We start from the raw sequence: 26,563 nt of genomic DNA on the forward strand, positions 1-26,563 counted from the left end.
CTCTCATCAGGCTAGAGAGTTCAAAAAGAAAATGCACTGAAATGACTTATCAGAAATAGAATTTTGTAGAATCCAGATTTTATAGAATTTCCTCACCTTTCGAAGATGCTGGTGGTTAGTATGCCTTGGTATACCACTGCAAGCCTCCTTCATAGGACAGTGTAGCAACAGCACACTTGGAAATACTGTATTGGAGAAATAAGTTATGGTTCCCTTCTTAGAAAATTTTTGATATACTGTAAAAGCCAAAGACTGCTATTTCTACAGATGAAGCAGCATATCTTCCCTAGTGCACTGTCACTGGATTGTCCAACAAAAGAGGCTTGGATTGGTTTCTCAACAAGCACTAGTTGCCTGGGTCTTTGAAAGGTATAGAAATGAAACAGATGAGCCTGCTGCCACACTGAGATGAAACATTGGTAATTTCATAATTGAAAAGGCCTAAAAAGCTTGTAAACTATAATATTCCCAATAGGGGAAATTATGGTTCCCTTCTGGGAAACATTTTTGAAACTATGTGCTGGAATTATCTGAAAAAATGAAGTCCAGTATTAAACTAGACATTGTTAGACATGTGGGGAGAGTGTGTGGAGGAAAGGGAACCAGGGTAGTGTGTTATCCAGGAATTAGCTTGAGTCAGATGTAGAGGAAATTAGAAGAGAAGAGGGGAAAGGAGAAGGTGGTAGTGTTTCACATTGGTACCAACATCGTATGGCAGGCCGGTATAAGTACCAAGAGAGTTGGGATGTATGGGATCTGGTAAATGCAGCACGGGGCAACTTGATGTCTTTGGAGTGTACAGACCGGAAAAGGGTAGCGCTGACGCCGATTCAGAATTATTTGACAAGATAATCAGCTATGTGGAAAACGATATGGAAAGGGATGTGATTGTAGCGGGAGATCTCAATTTAACAAATGTCAATTGGGAAGGTAATGCGAATAACAGGCAGCATGATCAACAAATGGCAAATAACTTAATATGGGAAGCACAGGTGATTCAGAAAGTGATGGAACCAGCTGCAGGGAAGAATATTCTGGATGTGGTGCTGGTAAAACCAAATGAGCTCTATAGAGACACCGAAGTAATAGATGGTATTAGTGATCAGGAAGCTGTTTTGGTCACAGTTAAAAAGAAATGATAGAAAGGAGGCTCTTAAAAGTAGGACTAGGCAGTAACTATGATCAGTGGAAAACAGTAAACAAAAATGTAAAGATTCTGGGATGGGTTTAGAGCAATTGTTGAATAATGTGAAAACAGGTTTGTGCCTTTAAAGGTGGTAAGGCATGTTAAAGACACACTGTTATAACAGAGAAGTAAAGAGACTAAGGAGGTGCAGGTTGGAAAGAAGAGTTAGAAATGGCTGTGGAAGTAAGGAGAAATTGAAGGAACTTTCTAGGAAATTGAATCTAGCAAAGAAGTCAGCTAAGGATAACATGATGGTAAGCATAATTGACAGTCATACAAATTTTAGTGAAAAATGGAATGGTATGTGTAGGTACTTTAAGGCAGAAACAGGTTCCAAGAAGGACATTCCAGGAATCATTAATGAACAAGGGGAGTGTGTATGCGAGGATCTTCAAAAGTCAGAAGTATTCAGTTAGCAGTATGTCAAGATTGTTTGTTACATGGATAATGTCCAGATAGAGGAGGTGACCAATACTAAAGAAGTATTAAAATTTATCTATGATAACAATGACATTTACAGTAAGATACAAAAGTTGAAAACTAGAAAGGAAGCTGGAATTGATAAGATTTTGGGGGATATACTAAAAACAATGTCTTGGGATATAGTACCATATCTGAAGTACTTATTAGATTGGTTGCATGAAGGAGCTATACCAAATGAATGGAGAGTTGCTATAGTAGCCCCTGTGTATTAAGGAAAGGGTGATAGACATAAAGCTGAAAATTACAGGCCCATCAGTTTGACATGCATTGCATGTAAGCTTCGGGAAAGCATTATTTCTGATTCTATTAGACATGTTTGTGAAATTAACTGGTTTGATAGAAGGCAGTTTGTTTAGGAAAGGTTATTCCACTGAAATGCAACTTGTAGGATTCCAGCAAGATAAAGCAGATACCTTGGATTCAGGAGGTTAAATGGATTATATTGCAATTGACCTGTATAAGGCATTTGATAGGGTGGATTATGGGAGACTACTGGCAAAAATGAGTGCAATTGGACTAGACCAAAGAAAGACAGAATGGGTGGCTATATTTCTAGAAAATAGATCTCTGAGAATTAGGGTAGGTGAAGCTTTATCTGACTCTGTAATAATTAAGAGAGGAATTCCTCAAGTCAGTATTATTGTACCTTTGTTTCCTTATATATTTAAATGATATGAGAGTAAAGAAGTGGAAGCAGAGATAAGGCTTTTTGCAGATGTTAATAATGTATTGAGTAATAAATAAGTTATAAGATTGTGTGCAACTGCAAGATGAGCTCTATACTGTTGTGAAATGGACAGCATGCAATGGTATGATGATTAACGAGGTTAAAAGTCAGGTTGTGAGTTTCACAAATAGGCAAAGTCCTCAGTTTTAATTACTGTGTTGATGGGATGAAAGTTTTTTATAAGTATGATTGTAAGTACCTAGGTGTTAATATAAGGAATGATCATCATTGGGGTAATCACATAAATGGGATTGTAAATAAAGGTTACAGATCTCTGCACAGGGTTAGGAGGGTATTTAGGGGTTGCAGTAAGGAATGGAAGGAGAGGGCATATAGGTCTCCGGTAAGACCTCAACTGGATTATCATTTTAGTGTATGAGACCCTCAATAGGATTACTTGATTCAAGAACTGGAAAAAATCCAAAGAAAAGCAGCTCGATTTGTTCTGGGTGATTTCCTACTAAAGTAGCGTTAAATTAAGAACTGGTGTTAAGTTTAATGGTCCACCCAATCAATACACTTCACTTTACAGGTGAAGACTATTTAATATAAAAAAATATTAAACATATTTGGGAACATGTTTCTTCTCATTTGAGACTTCTTCAGCATAACGTCTCGTAGCAGATTACAATGCTCATTGTTGCTGTCTGATTTAAAAATGGAGAACCCATGTCCTTTAAGAACTGTTTGAGAATAACTAAATATAAAATATACACATTATTTACATAAAATTGTCCATCACTTCTTGCAAAAAAAATTATCTATAATTTGAATACATTCAAATTTTAACATTGAAGATTTTTTTTTTGCAAGAAGTTATGAAAAATTTTATGTAAATACTGTGTATAATTTGTAGTATATTCTCAAACAGTTCATAAAGGACATGGTTTCTTCCATTTTTAAATCATTAGACAGCAACAATGAGCATTGTAATCTGCTAGAGATGTTATGGCTGAAGAGGTCTCAAGAGACGAAACATGTTCCAAAGTATGTTTAGTATTTTTTATATTAAATAGTATTCACTTGTAAAGTGTGGTGTATTGATTGGGTGGATCATTAAATCTAACACTAGTTCTTAATTTAAACTGTATCAGTGCTGATCTATATGATGAAATTCTTAAATTGTAACAAAGAGTAGCGTTACAAAAATGTTGCAAAGTTTGAGGTGGGAAGACTTGGGATAAAGGAGACGAACTGCTCAACTAAGTGGTATGTATGAAGTAATATAAAATGTATTTCTCCATCTATTCAATACAATCATAAAATAGAGGTTTAATCCCCATTAAAATATGAAATGGTACATGTTTTGCCCCTTTTAAAGAGACCATTTCATATTTTATTGAGGATTAAACCTTGATTTTATGATTGATCCCATTGAATATTTTATATGAATTACTTTCAATACGGATTTCACAATGATTCTTATAACTTGTAAGTGGTATGTTCCAAGCTGTCAGTGGAGAGATGGTGTGGAATGACATTAGTAGATGAATAAGTTTGAGTGGTGTCTATAAAAGTAGGAAAGATCACAGTATGAGGAATTCATGAGGACAAATTGGGGCAAATATTCATTTATAGGAAGGCCTTCAAAGACACCTTTGTGGGAGAAGCCATAAACCTATGTGGAGTTACAAGTTCTATCAAAAGGAGACACCATGGTAGAATGATAGTGAAAACAGTGGTGATAGAAAGAAACCAAATAAAGAAGGCACTGGACAAGGAAAAACAAAAACAGGGACAAGAACGAAATGAACAAGAAATACAAAGACTTCAAGGAGTACAGGAACAAGAAACTTGCTGTAAAGAACATTGTAAGGGAAGAAAAAGAGAAGAAATGGAATGAGTTTGCAGACAAACTGGAAGAGGACAGTAAAGGAAATATGAAATTGCCATACAGAGTAGTGAAAAACAAGCAAAGGGATCAAGAGACCATAAAAGCAATAGAACATGATGATGGAACTCTGACACAAGAAGGAGAAATTAAACAAGAACTCAAGATCTATTTCGAAAAGCTGCTGAATGGAGATACAGAAGACGTAACAACGGATAGAGGAGAGCCAAGTCGAGGAACCACAATTGAACCACCAATTACATGGCTTGAGGTTGAAAATGCGCTCAAGAGCATGAAGAAAGGAAAGGCAGTGGGCATAGATGAACTAAGTGCAGATATGCTGAAAGCAGCAGGAATCCAATGGCTCTACAAATTGCTCAACAAGATATGGGAGGAAAATACTATTCCTGAGGACTGGAAGATGGGCATCATTGTACCTCTGTTCAAGAAAGGAAGCCGACGAAAATGTACTGATTACCGTGGTATCGCACTACTGTCTCATGTCCTGAAAATATTGGAAAAAGTAAGACCAGAATCAGAGATATCGTTGAACCAATTTTGGAAGAAGAGCAGCATGGTTTCAGACCAGGAAGGTCAACTACTGACCTTATATTTGCAATTAGGATGCTAATGGAAAAATACTGGGAGAAGAACAAGCCTTTATTTCTAATATTTTTGGACATTGAGAAAGCATACGACAGTGTACCAAGGAAAAGAATTTGGCAATGCATGAAAGAACTTCAAGTGCGAGACAGCCTCATAGACGAAGTGAAAATGTTGTATAGTGGGAATAGAAGCTGTATTGAAGTAGGATGTGGTTTGTCGGACTGGTTTGAAACAAAGAGAGGAGTGCAGCAGGGCAGCTCGTTGTCACCACTTCTATTTATTATTATAATGGATGTAGTAATGAAATCTATTAAAAGGAAAGAACATGGAGATATCAAGGCCTTCACATTTGCAGATGATGTTGCAATCTGGAGTGACTCAGAAGAGGAATTGAGAGAGAGAATGCAAAGCTGGAATGAGGAGTTTAAGAAATATGGTTTAAACATCAGCAAGACCAAGACGGTGGTGATGAAAGTGTATGGGGAAGGAGCAGAACCAATAGTCATGTTAAATGAAGCCCAACTGGACAGCGTTCCAGTTTTCAAATACTTAGGTAGCGTTATATCAAATGACAACCTAGAAAAACATGAGGTGAACAATCGAATCAATAAGGCAACACAATTTTACCACCAGGTAAGACGCCTGCTGTGGGAGGAGCAAATACCCATGGAAACAAAAATGACATTGTACAAGTCCTATTATACACCAATTCTTGCATACAGTCTCGAAACCACAACACTGACCAATAGAGATAATACCAAATTTCAGGCAGCTGAAATGAAATTCCTACGCACTATGATCCAGAAAACCAGGAAAGACAAGATTAGGAATGAGAAAATTAGAGAAGTAGGAATAGATGATTCTCTCCTCAATAAGATTCAGATATAAAGACTGAAGTGGTTTGGTCACATGAAGAGGATGCCAGTAAACAGAACTGCAAGGAAGGAATTTGATAGAAATGTAGAAGGAAGACGACCCATGGGAAGGCCACGAAGGAAATGAATAGATATACCGGTAATTAAGAACGATGTACTGCTGAGAGGTCATGATTGGGACAAGTTGGTGGAGGAAGAATGGAACAAGGACAGGATGATATGAAGGAGGCTCATATACCACACCTAGGAAACTGGAGATGGTTTAGGATGATGGATGATGACGATGATGAGGAGGAGGAAAGGGAGTTAGGGATTAGAATAACTTACCGAGGGAGATGTTCAGTAAATTTCAAATTTGTTTGCAACCATTTAAGGAAAGGCTAGGAAAACTACAGATAGAGAATCTGCCACCTGGGTGACTGCCCTAAAGCAGATCTGTCTTGATTGATTGATTGATTGATTGATTGATTGATTGATTGATTGATTGATTGATTGATTGATTGATTGATTGATTGATTGATTCCAGCCAGTACATGACACTTCTGCCAGCAAATGGGTTGATGTTCTGAATATGGCTGTATTGCTGGTTTCATTTGGAGGTTCTTCATCTTGTCTCTTCACTGAACATCACATTCCTCCATTCTTGGATGGTTCAATTATGAGAAGAGACCAGTTTCTAGTGTCTCCTGGCACAATTTAAAGTGTCATGGGCGTTTTGAAGTGGAGGCATTCAGTCTTGTGTATAGTGTTATCTGAGGTACCGTATTTCACCGCATAATCGTCACACCTTGATATTCAATACAAAAATAGAATATTTAAAAATTTCATTGAATAATTGTTCCTCAAGCTGCTTAAAAGGTAAACAGAACTGCAATGTAAATGGCATGTGATGAAAGTGCAATTTAAATACTATTTGGCTTATGGCTTAAAAGAATTCAGACTGTGGCGGCTGATTACACAACCATGTTATGAAAAAGGGCACATTCATTTCAATGTATACGAGTGATAAGAAGCGTTTTCTTTTTTGCAAACATCAGATTCTCAGCGACTCTCTTTGAAAGCCATACTAGAAAATAAGTGTGTGCGATGCTGGTATTTCCCAGCGACGTTGCCGACAAGCGATTAACTTCTAATATCGCTGGTGAATAAATTGTACATTGTCTCATGATCACATTGTCAAACTACAAATTGTGCCACTTTTATTTGGTTTTTATTTCTTTTCCCCCCCCAGTTCTCAAATCGAGTAATTCTGGTGAGGTTCCCATGCACTGAAACCAGACTCTTAATTGCCATGTGTTGTTTGTATATTAGTGTTATTTATCATTTAATTTGGACTATTTTAATTATTTTATGTATGAACATGAATATTAGGTTCACCTTAAACTTGTATCAAACACAATTTAGTTATAAATTAATTTTTTGAGTAGTACTAAAGTTGGTATTAAAACATTCTTCACGTAATGGTCACACCCTATTATTTTTTGAAAATTTTGTTGTAAAAGGTGCAATGATTATGAAATACTGTATGTATATATATCCCTTTTGCTCAAATCTAAGATATTTGGTGGACAGTATTGATGGTCTGCAAGGCACAATTTTGATATATTGATTCTGGCATTGTGTGGTAACAGGACAATCATTACAAGGTCTGTCTCTCATATTGGCAATTTCTGTGTACTTGTTCCACACCTTAGTTGCTGTGCCATGCGACTTCTAGCTGCTTATGTCCTTACTGCGTACGGCATACCAAAAGTAAAGCAACTCTTGAAATTCCCAGCATACTTTTGCCATGGCATTATATTCATATTGTATTTTCCCTTAAAATTGGTACATGAAGTTTCACAGCGTAATCGTCGCATCACATTGATCATATTGTCACATACATTAGCTTCATGCTGCAAGTATAAGAACTGTGTTTACTAATCAAATTTTGCTACTCCAGTGAATACATAGATGTTTTTAAGTATCCAGTAACACAAGTTGCCGGTAAAGGTAGATGTGTGCAATCAGGGATCATCTTTACATGGTTGAGTTGTTGTGACCTATGTGAAAGGGATGCGATGGGCTGGGGATTCATTGAAAGGGGCACAGTGGTCCTCCTACCTGGCAGCTTCATTAGTTTGTGTTGGTGGAGGAACAGTATCTACATCCAGTATGTGTGTCCAACCCTTCTTCAATTTCTGTACGGCGTCAGATGAAGTGAGATGAATTATCGTAGAGTTTTTATGACTGGCTGCTCTTCCTGATGTCAAATTAACCTGATCAGGGGAGTAAATGAGATTAAATGAATGACTTGATATATGATAGTAGGAGGGTGAAACCCGGCACTGACACATCGCTTACTCCTGTCGAATAGCACAAAGGGGTCTGTTCAGGGCTTAATGTCCCCATCTGACAGATGAATCACCACCACCAACAGTGTTATATACCCTCACTCCACATGAACACACAATTTAGTGATTAAAAATTGTATATCACCACCTCTCCTACCCTCCTGGCCAACATTCTGTTGGAGAATTTTTTTCTACCAACTGAACTCAAACCGGCCAACAGTGGTGTCAGTTTTAACCTATTCAATTTGCACAGTCTATAATAATCAGCACGCCATTTGTACTGCCGTAGTACAATTGAGAAACCTATAGAAACTACAGTAAATTTGTAGTAGTTGGCATCTCTGCTTCCATAAACTCAGGGATAGAGAACTTCGCTTTACACCTGAATGCCTTCATCCTCGGGAATTAACCTGGCACTCATTTTTTTATGTAGGCTGTGCGAAACTGCACCTCCGGAAGTGGAAATCTCATTTAAAAATTTTTTTGACTGTTGCATCAAATGTGCTGATGTAGGCAGCTGTGTCGTGGATGAGTGTGATTCGAAGTGCTGTTTTTAAATTTCATTTTCCCCACGAATATGACACGTTCCATAGGAGACTCGCTATTAAGATATTTTGTGGGAAACAATTGAGACGGCGACAATTGCGTGCAACCTTTGACCATGAGTGTAACATCTTTGTTGAACACATTGAATGTGTGTTCAGTTCTGGTATAGTAATGAGTTGCCTGCTTTTGTTACAAAACATAGTGTTAGAAAGTTATTCTGATGTTGCATAGTGCAAGCCTGTTTCTGTGTTAAAATAAGATGTTTAAGTGTAAAAGCAATGGAGAGCAGAGCAACGATGGACAAAAATGATTTGCGGCAAATCAGCAATACCGAAAGCAGTATACAAAAGATTTTCCATGCTTAAGATCTTTTAAACTCACCGAACCACATGTTTTGTGAAACATGCAAGTGTGATTTTTTTTTTTTTTTTTTTCTAGTTAAACTTGGAGGACGTGATGTCTGCTGATGCCATGTGAAATCTAAAATACAGGAGGAGTACAGGCACGCTAAAATGCGATGAAAGATGCTCCAGTAAATTTTTACTACAAAAAGTGATGATAATTGTATTATATGGACTGAATGTTATTTCACATGTTTCTTGGTTGAACACAACTTTCCGTTATCTGCAGTAGGTCATGCTAGACCATTATTCAAGACCATGTTTTCTGACTTGGAAACTGCTGAAAAGTGTGGAAGTGGCAGAATCAAGACAACTGCCATAGTGAGAAGCATGTTTGAGTCACCAGTATCTCAAATAGGCAATAGTCTTCAAAATGCACCTTATTCATTGTCTACTGATGGTAGTAATGATAACAATGACTGCAAATTGTATCCATTAGTGTTTGGTTGCAAAAATGCAAATACAATGGTAGGTAAATTTAAGGTATTATCAGCATTTTTGAAACAGCATAATCCTTCAATGGTTATATCTGTCAGCTACTTCACATAGCTGCCCAGAAGGCTACTAAAATATTGGAAGCAATTGCAAACTTGAAGACGTTGTTCGTAGACATATATTTCTTTTTTGAAAGAAGCTCCAGAAGAAAAAATTAATTGAAGATGGGCTCGGCAGACTGATGTGCAATTTTGCAACTTCTGGTTCAGTGAGGAAAGCAATGGGAAACTACCTCACTCATTTCACTGGTATGCCTCTTCAGTAATGCCTGGGCTATCTATGATAGCTTTTGGTGGAGCTGTGGAGGATCAAACTAACCTTCGGGCAGAATACCCTACATACATACATACATACATACATACATACATACATACATCAGGGAATGAGTGGACCTGAGCTCAAAAGCCACAAAATCATGAAACACGTCAGCATAAGATGGTTATTTTGTCACTCATTCAATGGGTATTAGAATAGTGGGAGCCTGTGAAATTGTCATTTCATGTTGAAGATGTCAGAAGAAACCACAAATAGCAAATTTCTTAGAGTAAAAGCAGCAATGGAAAATGATGCCACTAAAGTTTACTTGTTATTTCTGAAGATCCCCATTTTCACAAAGTACAACATCATGTTGCAAGTAGAATAGTGACCAGATACATGAATAGATTTTTGGTGGATTTAATGGTAAAGTTTGTGAAAGCTGAAAAGATTGGAAAGCAATTAGAAGTAATCGAAACAGACTTTCAACGTATTACGTCGTGTTACGTACATGTAGTACGTGTTGAAGAGATGTTAAGTACAGAACAAAAATGGCCAGCCGGACACCAGTGGGATCCGAACCACCACAGGTTGTGGGTTCTCTTGGTGGAAAAAAACAAAAATGTTATTGTGCTCTGAGATCTATCAAAAGCAGTTTTCTGAGGAGGTTATCTGAGGCAAAGGAAATGACTGAAGATGCTGCAAGAAAGCTAACTTAGTTATGTTAGTGTGTGTAATTTTTGTTTTTTGTTTCTTAACTTGTAGGAATAGGAAAAATGTTGATATTGTTTGAAATTGCATATTATAATTTACCTAAGATGTTGCATTCCCCATGATCTCTTCTGAGATTCACACTAATGATGATCACCTTTGAAGGTTGGCATCTCTGTGTAAGCTTTTACCTTCCCACTCCTCCTAGGGCCTTCATGGCCTGTCCAGACATGACTTTGCTTTTTGTACTTTGATGGTACTTTAAATTGGGTGTGTTGATTAATGTGAGATTTTTAAGTCTCAGCCTTCCAATCCTTTGTTTGAGGTGTACATTTTCATAACATTATTAGTGATCTAAACCGTTATCCTCAGCTGTGGTTGAGTACCAACCATGCCTAGTATTACAATTCATAGGGTCTAAAGCTTCAATATATGGCTAACATTATTGAATAAAAGTTGTTGAAACTCTCACTGATCCTTCATACATTGGTATCTGATCTTTTGCCAGTCTCGCCCTTACCCAGCTGCCTTGATAAATTAGGGGTAGTAACTAACTTATGATCCAAGTTTGCGGGTCCATTCTGGGCTGATGTCAACTTTTGAGGGATGGTCAGAAATCTTGTATTTCTATGTCGTCGTAAGCAAGTTAAAGATCTCTGGTAATAAACTGATTGTTGCCTGACAAAATTAAACTAACTCAACCTGGAAACCATCTAGTGGAATTCCACTTTCATGCTTGACAGCAGCACAATCGAAAAGCCAAAATTGATGGGAAGACTGCCTAGATGGCACCACTTTAGAAGGCCTGCAATCAGCAGCTGAAGCTATCCAATTAATATAATCAGTCTGAGAGGAGCTGGGAATAGGAGACTCCCTATTACAGAGGATCCAGACAGCAAGACTGAAGTGATTTGGCTATGTAAGAAGGATGAATGCAAGCAGGACTGCAAGAAGAGAATATGAAAGAGAAGTAAAAGGGGAAAAAAAGACCAGTGGGTAGATCCAGAGGAAAATGCACTGATCTGAAGAAAGATGTTGAGAGAGGACAAGACTGGGAGATTTTCATGAAAAAATAGTGGTTCATGGACAAAGATGGAGGGGGCTCACACCACACCCGGGCAACTGGAGATGATTATTCATTTCAGCCAACTGCGAGTTGTGATTTCACACCTTCCTTCGCTTTCTCATACGTTTCACCAGTGTGGTAGTTGTGTGCAATCAAGATTGCAGGACAGGACTAAGCCTCATCATCATCATCATCATCATATTCTAAAGGCTAAGCCTTGTCGCTTGCAGCACAGATGTCTATCTTGAGCCAATCTTTTCAACTCAGCATAGGTCTTGCACTTCCTCACAAGCAGGTTCTTGAAATAAGACACTCTGGGTCATCCTCTTCCTCTTTTTCCAGCAATTCTTCCTTCAGTGATGTTACAAAGGAACTCCTCATGCCGCAGAGCCCCATCCCAGAGTAAAACCAAATTGGCAAGACCTGGACTTATAGACTGAGCCATCCCTAACACGGAAACAAATGCAGGAACAAATGCACCTGGAATTCTTTCTTCTCTTTTACTTCCAGGTTTAATCCTCAAGGTGATTCTACTCTGTAAGCCATTCCGAAGAACTTCCTCCTCGGTCATCAAGACCATTGACCATCTTTGCCTAACTACCCTAAGTAGGGGTACTATACTAGGGTGTTACCATATGAGTCATATTCCTCCCACTTCTCTTTTCTCAGCACTTGCATGATGAGGCCATTGGCTTGTGAACTACTACTACTTGTACTTACCTGCATGCCTTTATGAATGTTTTCAAAAGGCAGTTTCTTTCATGGCAGTTCTTTAAAGCCAACCATGCTGGACAGAAGAATGGTGATGGACCAAACTATGTGGGATATCCTTGTCTTCCAGATTGCACTTACATATCTACTGCCAAATTGCGTAAAAAGCCTCCTTGTGACAGGAATTTCAGTAAAAGATAATATATGTGGGATTCAATGGCATAACAAAATGTGTTGAATAGATCTTCAAAGAATAAGGATCATCTGAATACTAATGCAGTGTTCTGTGACTCTCTTAGGTATACACGAGGTGTTGATATGTGGAGCCTTGGCTGTGTCTTGGGTGAAATGCTGATAGATAAACCACTCTTTCCTGGAACATCAACTTTCAACCAAATGGAACTATTACTAGCTACTATTAAACCTCCATCCTCTGAGGGTAAGCTCATCATATACATAAATCAAATATTTCTTTTTCATTCCTGCTCTTTTAACGTTTCATTCCTTTTAATGGTGGCTATATTTCTCAGGCTTATAGGCCGTGGTCCAAGAACAAATGGTAATCATGACATTTCACCCAAAACTGCTGTCCGACTCGTTGGCTGAATGGTCAGCATACTGGCCTTCGGTTCAGAGGGTCCCGGGTTCGATTCCCGGCCGGGTCGGGGATTTTAACCTTCATTGGTTAATTCCAATGGTCCGGGGGCTGGGTGTTTGTGCTGTCCCCAACATCCCTGCAACTCACGCACCACACATAACACTATCCTCCACTACAATAACACGCAGTTACCTACACATGGCAGATGCCGCCCACCCCCATCGGAGGGTCTGCCTTACAAGGGCTGCACTCGGCTAGAAATAGCCACACGAAATTATTATTCTTATACCCAAAACTGCTTTTGCCATTTTCAAGGGTTCCGTTGTCTTAGACTGCTATGAAGATCTCAGTGGAATGGAATGGTATCACAATTCCACCTTAATATATTAATGCAGGCTCCTTTGAGCTGCTCACCTGTTGGACCACCATAGTGAATGGATGGTTGCAGACTGGCTGTTCTTACAGTTAATTAGTGAAACAATGTGGAACCCAGCATTGACAGACCTGCCTTGACAAAGATAGGCAACTGATCGCAGTTTTTGTTTTTTATCTGGCCTGTTGCGGCCACTATGTCTTCCAGGCTTTAAGATTTTAAGTACTGAAAACCAGATACCAGATTTTGTTGACCTGTTCAGATTCCTCCTTATGATTGAAGCTGCTATTGTGCTTCAGGATTTCAATGGGTTCCCTTTATAGAGGCAGTAGCGTGACAAGAAGCAAGTCAGAGCGAGGCTCAGTTGTGAACCAGCTATAGGAAGTTCCACCAAATCTGATAACGTTGTCTTAAAAAAGAGAAATATTCATAAGAATTCAGCTGTCAATATGGTGGTCATGCAGTGCTGATCTTTGCCATACGACAGGCTATCTCAAAAGCTTCAGATTCCTTCTACCAGATATAGCTTATTTTTTGAAAGAAATTTCCATAGGAAATATTCCGATATGGATTTGGTCCCATTCCTAGTGTAATGCCAGAATTTCAATCTCCCTCAGTCAGTACACTGAAACGACCAGCTACCAACACTGCATGTAATATTTTCAAGAAAGGTCATTCAAATTTAACATTGAAGAAAGATTTTTTTTTTGCAAGAAGTGTTAAACTATTTTATTGTAAATAGTCTGTATATTTGTCTTTATTCTCAACAGTTCATAATGGACATGGGTTCTTCCATTTTTAACCCAGGAGAACTCGCACTGATATTTTTTCGCCAGAACTCGCGCACGGTCTTTTCGACCGCACAGAATCCATGGGCCATTATTTAATGCACAAATTAATTTTTTCGAACACAATACACCAAAATGTCATATTCCGTCCCGAGGTTTTTATACATGGCCCTCGTGATTCCATGCCTTCTATAATGAAGTCAGTCTGGATTGTTTTAAAAAATAGAAGAATTCTAAATCATTCTTTACCAAGAGAAAAAAGGATAGCACACAAAAATGAGAAGAAAATAGCATACCAAACCATCACTGTAGATCAAGAGAATTATTTGAAAGGAAGATTAAATAAGAATTTTATGCCAAACAGCATTTAAACAGAAAGAAATACTGAGAGAAAATCTGATATTTCAAAAAGAAATAGAGATATCTGGACCGTTACATCAGGAAGAAACGAGAGGGCTATTCGTACCTCTAGGAAATCCACTACAAGAAGAGAAAGGACTGGATTAACTACTTAAGATTCATATTAGCCGAGAGAAATTGTAATTAATGAGCAGAAGCTATATCCATATACTTCTAGATATACATGTCACAAGTAGCTTGAGAAATAACAATATAAGAGGCTAAATGAACAGTATAATTATGTATTGTCATTCGAATGATTTCATGAACAAGTGACACCATGGAGTCTTTCAAAGACGTGGGAGTGGATTGCCCAGGATTACATAATGAGGCACAAGATGACAATTCATTGTGACCCAAGATGACGTGCAGAGGACCAGATACCGGCCGCAAGGATCGGATGTAGCAGCTTAGAAGAAGCCAACTCGGAGGGGTGACGGATGCGAGATAAGTTTCTTGTTTTCAAAATCCTTTATATTATTTGGTAGAGAATGTTCTTTTAAACTCAATTGCTAGTTATATTTAATCCAAATGCCAAACATGACCAACAGAAACTAATTTGTCATGTGAAATGACTAATGATATTTGTGCTAGTTGATATATATCTTGGTATAGGAAGTGACATCGTTTTAAGTAAACTCTAACCTCAGCCATGGTTGTGTTAATGCCATAAGAGAGTGTATTACATATAGATATAAGATCCCAATTTATATAGAAGGGCTATGCTGTTGTGATCCAGAAAGTATTGGGAAGGATACATTACTATATGAGATTTAGATGGATTCTACATGACTATGGCTACGGCTATGGCTATATAATGCAAAGAATAGACAAACCCTATATGAATTATGGGGAAATGCAGATGCAGTATCGTCGAGGGATGGTTAATGTTATGACGAATGAGAGGTTATGAAGATTTAAGATGAGGAAAATGGTGACTATGATGAAATAGATTCAAATTTAATATTTATGGAAATGTAAAGACACGAATGTATATGCATTGAGAATTAGGAAGGAAGAAAGAAGGTACTGCAAAATTAAATGGCACATGAAGATAGGATTGTAATGAATAATCATTGTATGGCAAGGTTTATGTCCAGAAGAGTGTATACGAGAAAGATCACAGCGGATTTCTGTATTAAATAGAAACACGTAGTAATGAACTGTAGTCAGTTGATAGCCTCCATATTTGTAATAGGTGTTGATGTAAGGATTTGTACTAGAAATAAGACATATTTAGAGTTTTTCCTTCCAAAATAAGGTTAAGACTGAGGTCACAATGCAATTTAGTAAATATCACAACTGAATACTTAGAGGTTAGCTTATAATTTACCAAGGAAGAAGGCATAATACATATTGGCACATATTTGGATTCGAATGCTAATTTATGGTTAATGGAAGATAGGCCCAGCATGTTGTAGTTTGCTAATGTGACATATAGGCATAAGGGATAGGTGTATATATATATTGCATTTGGCAATGATAAAATTATAGCAGCTGATAGTGGCTGTGTACGAGAAATTTATTGAGCATTCCGAAACTCAAGCCAATGAAAGTCATAAGATTCCAGAAAATAAAATACCAAATAAGTTTCCAGATGATAAAATTGCAGATGATAGAGTTCCAGTTAGTAAAATTTCATATAATAAAAAGGATAAATAATGAGATTCAGATATAAACATCAGAATTATGTGATGTAGATCAGTTTAGGTTCAAATTGACCAATCTAAGTAGAATATACTTTAGGTAGGGCATTATACTAGTGATGTTGAACTCCAGTTTTCTGATAGATGAGTAGACCAAAGATTTGAATGAGGAATGTAGGTTTTGAATCTTGTGTAGTGTCAAGTTTAGAGGATGACTGACCAGTTTAATTCACAGGAACCTACTTCAATTATGATTGATGGAGATGAAATGTAAATACAAAGGATTATTGAAGAGATTAAAATTTTCAGTGGATGTTTGTGTTATCAGAGAAAATGACTTGTACAGGACCGCATTGTTCTCTTCCCATATTTTCTTTTTCCTTTTCTTCAAATTATTAGATTTAATAAATAAGTGGAAATAAAAATTGAGTCTGTTATTTAAAAGGATTATGTTAGAATAAGATAGAATTAAGGTTTCGTATATATGATTTGACTCATTGCTAAGGTGTCGGATGGAGACGTCCATCGGCAGGATTGTGATTGATGATGCAATATTTCGAAACGTCAGGAAGATGATCTTTCTCGGATCCCATGTTAAATTAAATGAAACTATGACATTCCCCTGAGGAGCTGACTGGGAACCCTTTACGTCGGCCTGGACGCAGTCGGGGTAGAATAAGATAGGGAATTTGTTGAATATTTTTGAAAACATTTTTATAAACATTGATAAAAATGCAAACCAGCTTATCTGAATGAAATATCGGAGGAAATCTATATACTTTTCGAGGAGATCATTAAATTCTTTACACGAAGGCACGTAAGTAATGCATTACCCCACACTTCTCCCCACAATCTAACTCACAACCTCGCCTCCAAGTCAGTTCTCAACGACCTTCGAGGACTGTGCTCGGTTAGCTTCAACACTTGATATGAATTGGACAGCACAGGATGGGCAAGGGTGTGAGTGACCAGATCGGCACACAACTTACATTTCACATTGAATTTTTACATTAGTTCAATGATATTTCTTTCCTTTTTTAAGCCCATATTGTCCACAACACAGACAAGTTCAACTTGCATCATTCAACATAAGTCCACCTTTCTTCAACTCATCACAAGAAGCTATTTTAATGTGGCATTTATATTGTGCTATTTATGTACACCTTCAAGAACATGTACTATATGTTCATAATGTCAGAATAACTATACAATATTATTAATTTGATTCACATAGCCACTCATGTTGTATTATATTTGTTCAATTCCACACATGTAATGACATTTTAACCTATGCAATAGCTGGACTTAATGTTCATGTTTCTTATTTTAAGATTCAAGATTGCCAAGATGCTAATATACCATGTCACAAGTTTCACAGACCTTTTATTCACTAATTTTAATGTGTCCTTACCATATTTTCAAAGTTTTTATGTGCGACTGAAGATGTCCCATAAGGATGAAACATGTATCACCGATATAGTTTAATGTAGTCTTATTAATAAAGACTATATTGGTATTGTAAAGGTGGAACATTTGTTGTTAAGATTTTCACAAGTTGATACTGCCAGTCAATAGAGTTGGACGTATTTCATTATGATGGCAGACACTCTCTCACTACCTGCCTTTTTACATCCTCAGAAATACTGTCTTTGTGGTTTTCCAAACTGAAATCAGCATGGGTCATGACAATTAAGTCAGTAGGTATGTCACGATTAAAAGCAATGCTATCATATGGAATACTCAATCAAATGAAAAAACCACACATTTTCTCGCTTTTAACGAACAGTACAATGCTGCTGACCTAACAGTCCACAAAGTTCCCGAGCTGGAATGACCAGGCTACAGACAGCCTTGAACACTCCTCTGCCATTATTGCTTTAAATTTGCACACTGCTCATTCCAATCAGCACCTTAGAGTAGGGATCAAATTCCTGGAATACTATGATGAACCAGTGTGTAACATACCAGTAGTATCACAAAATTTATAAACTAGAGGAATGGAATGCTAACAGGAAAGTTATCTAACTCTCCAGCTACTTCCCGCCAATATTCAGGCAGGCTGGTATACTCCATATGCAGCAGTAATCCCATCAGAGATGAGTGGCAACAGAAGAGACAAAGCACATCACAAAAAACAGTGGTCAGTGTAATGTTATTGTTCATCAGTTTTATGAAATTTTGACATTGTAGGCCTTCACATTGTTTTCTTCCAGCTCTATGTTATTAGGGCATCTAATGTAAAGGGAATCGTCCTTTCTTTCATGACTCCTTGTCTTATTCTTCAAACGATCGTTCCTTTACAATCTCCATTGGTCAACTCTTGTTCTTTTCTGACCCTGATAGTATTACGTATGTAGGCCTAGAGTCTTTAATTTTCATGCCCTTCATGGCCCTTTTCTTTCTTAAGGCCAGTCTCCACTGATTAACATTTAACACCATCATGTTAAATTTAACATGTTACAATTGACATGTATATTGTGATTGTCTTCCATTTGACTTTGCATGTTAACTCAGAATGTTAAGGTTAACACTGTTAACATGTTGGCATGTTTTCCACTCCAAGCGGAAAACGTGTCAAGTCGACTCGTTTGTGAGATGTTGGCACAGCTTCACCAACTTCTGTGCTGTTTCCATGCCAACAGATAGCCTAAATGACTCAAACGAGTGCTTCTTGTGAAGTAGGATTTTAGTTACAACACTCTGCAACACTCATTCTCTTCATTATAAGCTACAAATACAGTATACGCACATGTGTCATTCTCTCAGCACTATACTTAAATTTATAGTCAGAAATGGAGTAGAGCAAGGAGATTACTCTGGACTTAATGATATAATAGAAAGGCATTGTTTGTGAGATGTCTCATCAAAGGAATAGAGATAAAGCGAAGAAAGCTTACAGTTTCCAGGAACTGGAAATATCTATAATTGTTCCCATGAGTGCATCAAAAGAAAACTAGCAGCCCTGCAAAAAGTTCAGAATAGTCGAAAGTCAGGAGCGGGAGCGGACGAAGTTTATACTTCTAAGTAGTTTGCTTTTGAAGCAATGAGCAGGATGAGGAGAGGAAATGTGCCTAATACAACTGCATTTCTAAATAATAACAAGAAGCAACAGTGGCAGTAACAAAGGCCAAATCCTCTTCATCTGAGTCCATTGTCCTTGTTTGAAAATACTAGACACCACCTAAATTTATTACCACAGATTAATATGATGAGCTACCTGTATATAAGCAAAGGAAGTCAAGTTTAACATGTTTATCAAGTGTGGACACAATGTCAAATGAAACAGAATTTAACATTTAACATTGTGATGGTGTCACCAGTTAACATTTAACACTTTTAACATTTAACATGTTAAATGTTAATCAGTGGAGACCGGCCTTTAGGCCGATAACTTCATCTTTCAAAGCATCGGACGCCTTCCATTTTTTTCTCTGATTAGTGTTATATAGGGGATGGTTGCCTAGTTGTATTTCCTCTTAAAACAATAACCACCACCACTACCTGTCTTATCATAGTCAGTACGGTAAAACTGTAAATCGGAAATTGTATTCTTCATCACTTGTTATGTAGTAGTACTTTTCGAGAGGTCTATTAACATAGGTATTTAAAAATTAAATTTTAGGTGCCTTCCTCTAAACTACCATATCATCCAGGGAGAATACAATTATTTATAGTGTAGACTGTAGTTCCATATTCCCTGGCTTTACATATCGATTTTCATTAAATTCTGTTCACCCATTTTCTCGTGGCTTGGTGTTGATATGGACTTAGCAACAAAAATTCAAGTTCATGAATATCTCTGTTATCATAGCTGGTATTGCAAAAATGTATGACATAAGTGATTGGAAATGTGACTCTCTATAAATTTTGTTATTCAAGATTTATGGATAGGACCACTAATAACATAAATATTTCAGAATTAGATTTTAGGCTTCCCCTAAACTACCAATTCACTCAGCATGAATAAAATTATTTATAGCCTAGATTGTAAAGGCTCATTCCCCAACTTAACATACCAATTTTCATTAAATTCTCTTCAGCCATTTTCTCGTGATGCGTGTATATACGTACAGACAGAAGTGATGGAAATTTAAAAAGTGCACATCCTTGTTACTGTGTAGCAACAAAAAAAAAAAAAAAATTAAAAAAATCTAATTCATGAATATGTCATTGCAAGTACCTAGGTGTTAATAAGGAAAAATCATTGACTGAGCGAGTTGGCCACGCGGTCAGGGGCGCGCGGCTGTGAGCTTTCATCCGGGAGATAGTGGATTAAAATCCCACTGTCGGCAGCCCTGAAGTTGGTTCTCCGTATTTTGCCATTTTCACAGCAGGCAAATGCTGGGGCTGTACCTTAAGGCCACGGCTGCTTCCTTCAAACTCCTAGGCCTTTCCTATCCCATTGTCGCCAAAAGACTTATCTGTGTCGGTGCGACGTAAATCCGCTATCAAAAAAGATCTTCATAAATAAAAATAAAATAATAAAACATACCTGAGAAAATGGTAATAATTATTATAATAAACTTAAATATAGGATGGCTGGTTTATTTACACGAGATGTGCTATTGTTGGAGGACACAATGTACTGTACATTGTACAAGATAACATGAGAAGAATGGCGGTCTTTAGTAACAGCAATGGCGTATCTAAACAGTGACCTTTAAAATGACATGTCCGTAATTACAATTGCATTACGAATACTTAATCGTTAGTCCATTTGAAATTTTGTTATCGAAGATTGCTACATTCTATTACCTTTCTAATTTCATTGCTACAAGCAATCTATTCATTTCTATACTCGAAGACTTTATTCTGCAAATACCTCGCATAAAATATCAATGCAACATAACATGCAACTTAAATAACATGTCAATTCAGTAGCTCGTAGACTCATAAACATGTAGATTCAATACTCGTAGACCTTCAAAAATATGTAGATTCAATAACTCGTCGACCTAAGATACAAAGATTCAATAATATGTAGCTAACACTGTCCTTGATTCTCCTGTAAAATAAATTATTGTACAAATCTGCTAAATATGCTGAATACTCTGAAATAAATTACTACTCTCTACTCACCTATGTTAGTACAAATATTATTACATCATCTTCATCATTTCATCGCTCCAGAAAGCCGGGTGTGGTTGTATACAAGCCTCCTCCAGTTTGTTCTATCCATCCACAGATGCTGTTCATATATGCGACACCAGTTCACATCTCTAATTTCAAGGTCCTTCAATATCTGTTTTTCCCGAACATCCCGTGGTCTTCTTCTTGGTCTCTTCCCAGGAACATTGTGGTCATTGTGGAGTCATGTGAGGGTTCATTCTTTTCATGTGACCATACCATTGCAACCTCTTCACTTCTAGAGTCTCCAGCAAGCTTCTTTCCAATCCGAGCTGTTGTCGGATATCCACATTCCTTATTTTATCCAGTTTTGTTTTTGTAGACAAGAACGGAGAAACTTCATTTCTGTTGCCTGAAGACGACTCTTTGTTGGTCCAGTAAGTGTTGCTGCTTCCAGGCCATACGTCAATATAGGTACTAGATATATTTTGTACAAGCTGATCTTGGAAACTTGCTTTCTTCTTATCCTACACTTCCCACAACAAGATGAAAGTCTTACAAGACCCCTCTGAATTTCTATACCCAACCTACTGGTGAAATTGGGAAGTAGAAAGAAGCTTGTAAATTGATGAAGGGAAACTGGAACTGATGAGAGTGCATCTATTACAAGATAGCAATGTATAACAATATACTTCAAAGTATTTGACATACAGCGTGATAGAATTTGGAAGCTTTCTGTATTCTGTTACTAATCTCTTGATGAATGGTATTGTCTGATGACAGAACAGACAAGTTGTCTACAATATCCATCTCCTCATCTCCAATTCTTAGATGAACAGTTGGAGAGTTTCTACTCATCACAAAGCCAACTGTCTTTGTTTTGCTGATTTTGAGACCCAAGGTTGTAAAAGCTTCATGCCAGAGAGCTAGTCTAGTTTGTACTTCTGCTTCTGTCTCACCCCATACCATTACATCATCAGCAAAAACCAGGGCATTAGTTGTTGGATCCTTTCTCTTAACCGCTTTTAAAACTTCATCCATTATGATTATGAAGAGAAATGGTGAAAGACAACTTCCTTGCTGGACTCCACTCTTCATTTCAAACCAACCTGACCTTCCATCCTGGACCTGGACACAACACTTGGTTTCATCATACAACTGTTGTACTCGTGCTATGATGTCATCGGGCACTTTCTTACGTCTCAAACATTCCCATATATGCCTGCGTGGTACATGGTCATATGCTTTCTCGATGTCCAGAAAAACTGTTATAAGTGTTTTACCTTTCTCCCAATATTTCTCATAGAGCATTCTGGTGGCAAAACTGAGGTCTATAGTTGATCTGTGAAGTCTAAATCCATGTTGTTCCTCAAGTGTAGGTTCAACATATTTTCTAATCCTGCTCTCAAGGATGGATTTGTAGATTTCGAGGCCATGTGACAGCAGTTATACCTCTGTAGTTGGTACATTTCTTTCTATCATCTTTTTTCAACAATGGGATGATGACTCCTTGCTTCCAGTCATTGGGTATTACATTCTCTTTCCAGATTCTATTTAGTACCCTGTACATCCACTGTTGTCCTACCTCTCCCAGTGCTTTGATCATCTCAACACTTAATTCATCTGATCCAGTTGATGTGTTGTTTTTCAGCTTTGATATTGCTGTCTATACTTCCAACCATGTCAGACTAGTGGTATTTGTGCTGCCAAAATCATAAGGTTCGTCGTCTAATGGAGTGACATTTTCATAACAGTTCAGCAAAGTTTCAAAGTGCCTTTGGAACTCCTGTAATATTTTGGTCTTATCCCTAGTCACCTCACCATTAGGAAGTTCAACAGATTGGATAGATTTGTTTTGAGTTCTTTTATTCTTAACAATACTGTACAACAGTTTTTTATTTCCATCCTGTGTTATTTTAGTAGCCAGATCTTCCTTGCATTTCTGCTTTTCATCTACAACCAACTGTTTGACCTGTAATTTTTTCTTTCTGTAAAGTGACAGCTTCTCATCTATTTCATGTTGATCTTCCTGCGTTCTTGCTTGATATAAGGATTTTCTTGCATGGTTTCTGTCATTGGTAACCTTTTTAATATCATCATTCCAGCAGGCAGTTTCTCTAGGTTTTCTTATTTGACTCTGTCATCCACATACTTTTTCTGCTGTACCAACCACAACCTTCTTTAGAGTATCCCATTCTTCATCTACCAATTTCAGTTCTTCTCTCGGCAACAACCTGTGAACACCTTCCCTGAAATCTTCCTTTACAATTGGCTCGGTTAGTCGCCAAGTTTTAATTTTTGGAACTCTTTTGTTACAGACTTCGGGAGGTCTTTCCTCTGCAATAACTGCAACCAACAGTCTATGGTCTCCACCAAGGTCTTCACTTGGAATGACCTTAACATCATTGACATTTTTCTATACATTTTGATCTATCAGAATGTAATCTATTACTGTACCTATTTTATCATCCCAGCTATATCTTATGATTTTATGGGAGTCCCTTTTCTTGAACCAAGTGTTACTCACTATCAGGTTGTTTCTCATACATAGATCTAGCATATATTCTCCCTCTTCATTTCTGTTTCCCATTCCATGAGGGCCCAGTATGGATTCATATCCTGTTCGTTGTGAGCCAACTTGTGAATTAAAATCACCCATTACAATTAGATTGTCATACTCAGTGTGTTCTTCCAAGTTATTAAGGAAGTTGGCCTTTTTTTCTTTTGAGCATCCTACCTGTGGAGCATAGACTTGGATCACATTGTACTTTTTCTCTCCTAAGTTCACAGATAACTTAATTATCCTTTCTCTAACAAACTCAACTTCACTACAAGCATATGTCTTTATGTATTAAAAATCCTACTCCATTTTTAGACTCTACTTCATTTCCTGACCAGTAGAGACTATAGTCCCATCTGATATTCATTTTCCCAGTTTTCTTCCACTTTGTTTCACTCAGGCCCATGATCAGAAGTTTCCTCCTTTCCATGAGGTCGACCAGCTCTTCAGTTTTGTTTGTCAATATCAGGATTTTTAATGTTCCCACTCTGATACTTTGTCTTTATTTGGTTTGGGTAGCTGGTGTAACATAGGGCTGTAAACCGTCATTCACACCAAACTCATGTCGTCGTCGTGAATTCATACATCCGAGGCTTGTATTATTCTTGAAAGCAACTTCTTCAGTAATCCCTCTGTTGACTTGCTAAGCCTAACACAGATGGAGATTTTCTTTCAGGGTTTTCTCCCTTAGCCTTTGGTGTCCAGTCACCTCAACCTACAAGGCAGCAGGTTGTACTCATATTAATCCCTGAACAGAGGGCTGCCTCTTCCGCCATCTCCACCATACCGAAGTCCATCTTCACCGCTGTAGAAGTCGTTGAGGTCTTCACTCATAACCCCGAGCTGGGACCCTTACCAGATGTTACACACCGGGTCAGTGTGCTCTGGGACTCGCACAGGCGGGGGCACCACTCCCTGGGTAGGACTGCCTCCAAAAAGGGTCCCTACCTGCTATCTACAAATATTATTACACTTGATGCATAATCGTTTTGAAGATCCTAATTTACCTGACCCATTTAACACTGAAATTAATATCACTGAAGACTAACATCCAGAAATTCAAAATAAGTGAGATTTCGGTAAATGATCAACATTAAATGTGGCTTGAAATTGTTAATTGAAGATATACTATGTCCTACAGTACCTTGATTTATTTGAAGATATATCAATCTCATATTCCGAATATTCTTTCTGCTCTGCCGATTGAAAATGATATGTACACAAGAATCCACATAAAGAAAACAACCTAAAAGAGAATTCTGTATTAGTGAACATAAAGGTAAGGACTTATGTAGAGCTGCCTCCGCCAGGATCAGGTGAAGTATTGCAGCCCATCTTGGCGTTGTCTTGGTGCCTCACATATTAATTCATCTTGATGTAACATACACTAAAGGAAATACACATCTTGATTGGCGCGCAATGTAACATAATAGTCTACATTATTCTTGGCCAAGCATGCATAAATTACAATTAATAAAATCAATATGTATATGATTGAGAAATTGTAATTCCAGTCTTGAAATTATCACAGCAAACAGTTCAGATCAATATTAAATTCTGTAACTCTGACTCTACGACAGAGTATCGGTCGCATTTGTCATGAATATCGGCGACGATCCTTAGCATGAAATGCGGCGATGATGATGATGATGATAAATCTCAGCTTATACTATTGCTTCCTTCCACGTTCAAGGCAAGAGAGTGAGTGAGAGTTGTTGACAATGGGCAATGTAAGCTTGCCGCATATGTAAGAATTCAGTCATATCCCACTTTAAATGTTGAGTTTCCATACTCAATTTTGTTAATTATCCATCTCGTTATTACCTTATAAATCATGCTGTGAATTTAGAAATATTGCTCCCTTTTCTCAAGCTTTATAATTAATTCTTTCATTTATATATACCGGTACCGTATTGTGGTGTAATTACTATATTGAAATGTCGCTCCGTCGTATTCCGAAGATAATTATAGACGTACATTCCATTCTCCATGAAGCAAAGATGGTTATTATCAACGTCGATATGAGGAAAATGAAGCTGAATAAGCTGAACAAAATAAAAGCTGTGTATCTGAAAAGAATGCCTTGTTAGTCTAAGAACACACCAACCTGACTCATAGATACTGTAACAAACTCAGATTTTTCATGGAGGACCTGTGCTAGGTTCCTGAGGAGTAAGCCACCCAATGTAGAGCAACTGCGAGAGATGGAACAGGAGTTCATCTGTTGAAAGACAGCAGCGTGTGAAGATGTGGAAATTGTCCTTGATCTTTATCAATCGTTACTGATATGCATTTAGGGCAGTCGCCCAGGTGACAGATTCCCTATCTGTTGTTTTCCTAGCCTTTTCTTAAATGATCGCAAAGAAATTGGAACATTATTGAACATTTCCCTTGGTAATTTTTTCCAATCCCTAACTCCCCTTCCTATAAATGAATATTTGCCCCAATTTGTCCTCTTGAATTCCAACTTTATCTTCATATTGTGATCTTTCCTATTTTTAAAGACGCCACTCAAACTTATTCGTCTACTGATGTCCTCCCATGCCATCTCTCCACTGACAGCTCGGAACATACCACTTAATCGAGCAGCTCGTCTCCTTTCTCCCAAGTCTTCCCAGCCAAAACTTTGCAACATTTTTGAAACTCTGCTCTTTGTCGGAAATCAGCCATGTTTGTCCTTGTCTCTTTATTATTCCTTCTTCTCACACTGACCTATCATTCTGCTTATCCTGTATCTACTCTTCATGTTCTTATCTGTCTATAATATGACCTGGTATGTACTCATTAGAATGATGTAAAGAAATGTTAAGAGGAAAAACATTCTGAAGCAGATAAAGTAGAAGACAATGTAAACAGTCTGTTGTTGACTAAGGCATGATTGCTTGTGACATATATTAGGAAACTAG

The 26,563-nt window shown here is 37.6% G+C and overlaps 1 protein-coding gene across 2 annotated transcripts in view; it reads left to right on the forward strand.

Moving 5' to 3' along the window:
• The window catches only part of LOC136875758 (mitogen-activated protein kinase 15), an 84,203-nt gene that overhangs the window by 31,145 nt on the left and 26,495 nt on the right, over window positions 1-26,563 (forward strand). For both annotated transcript variants that reach the window (XM_067149334.2, XM_067149332.2), the window contains exon 5: window positions 12,526-12,665. In XM_067149334.2, coding sequence (XP_067005435.2) covers window positions 12,526-12,665 — 140 coding nt within the window. The remainder of the gene's footprint in view (window positions 1-12,525; window positions 12,666-26,563) is intronic.

Source organism: Anabrus simplex, chromosome 6 (assembly GCF_040414725.1).
Source record: "Anabrus simplex isolate iqAnaSimp1 chromosome 6, ASM4041472v1, whole genome shotgun sequence".
In the NCBI taxonomy this organism is placed as follows: domain Eukaryota; kingdom Metazoa; phylum Arthropoda; class Insecta; order Orthoptera; family Tettigoniidae; genus Anabrus; species Anabrus simplex.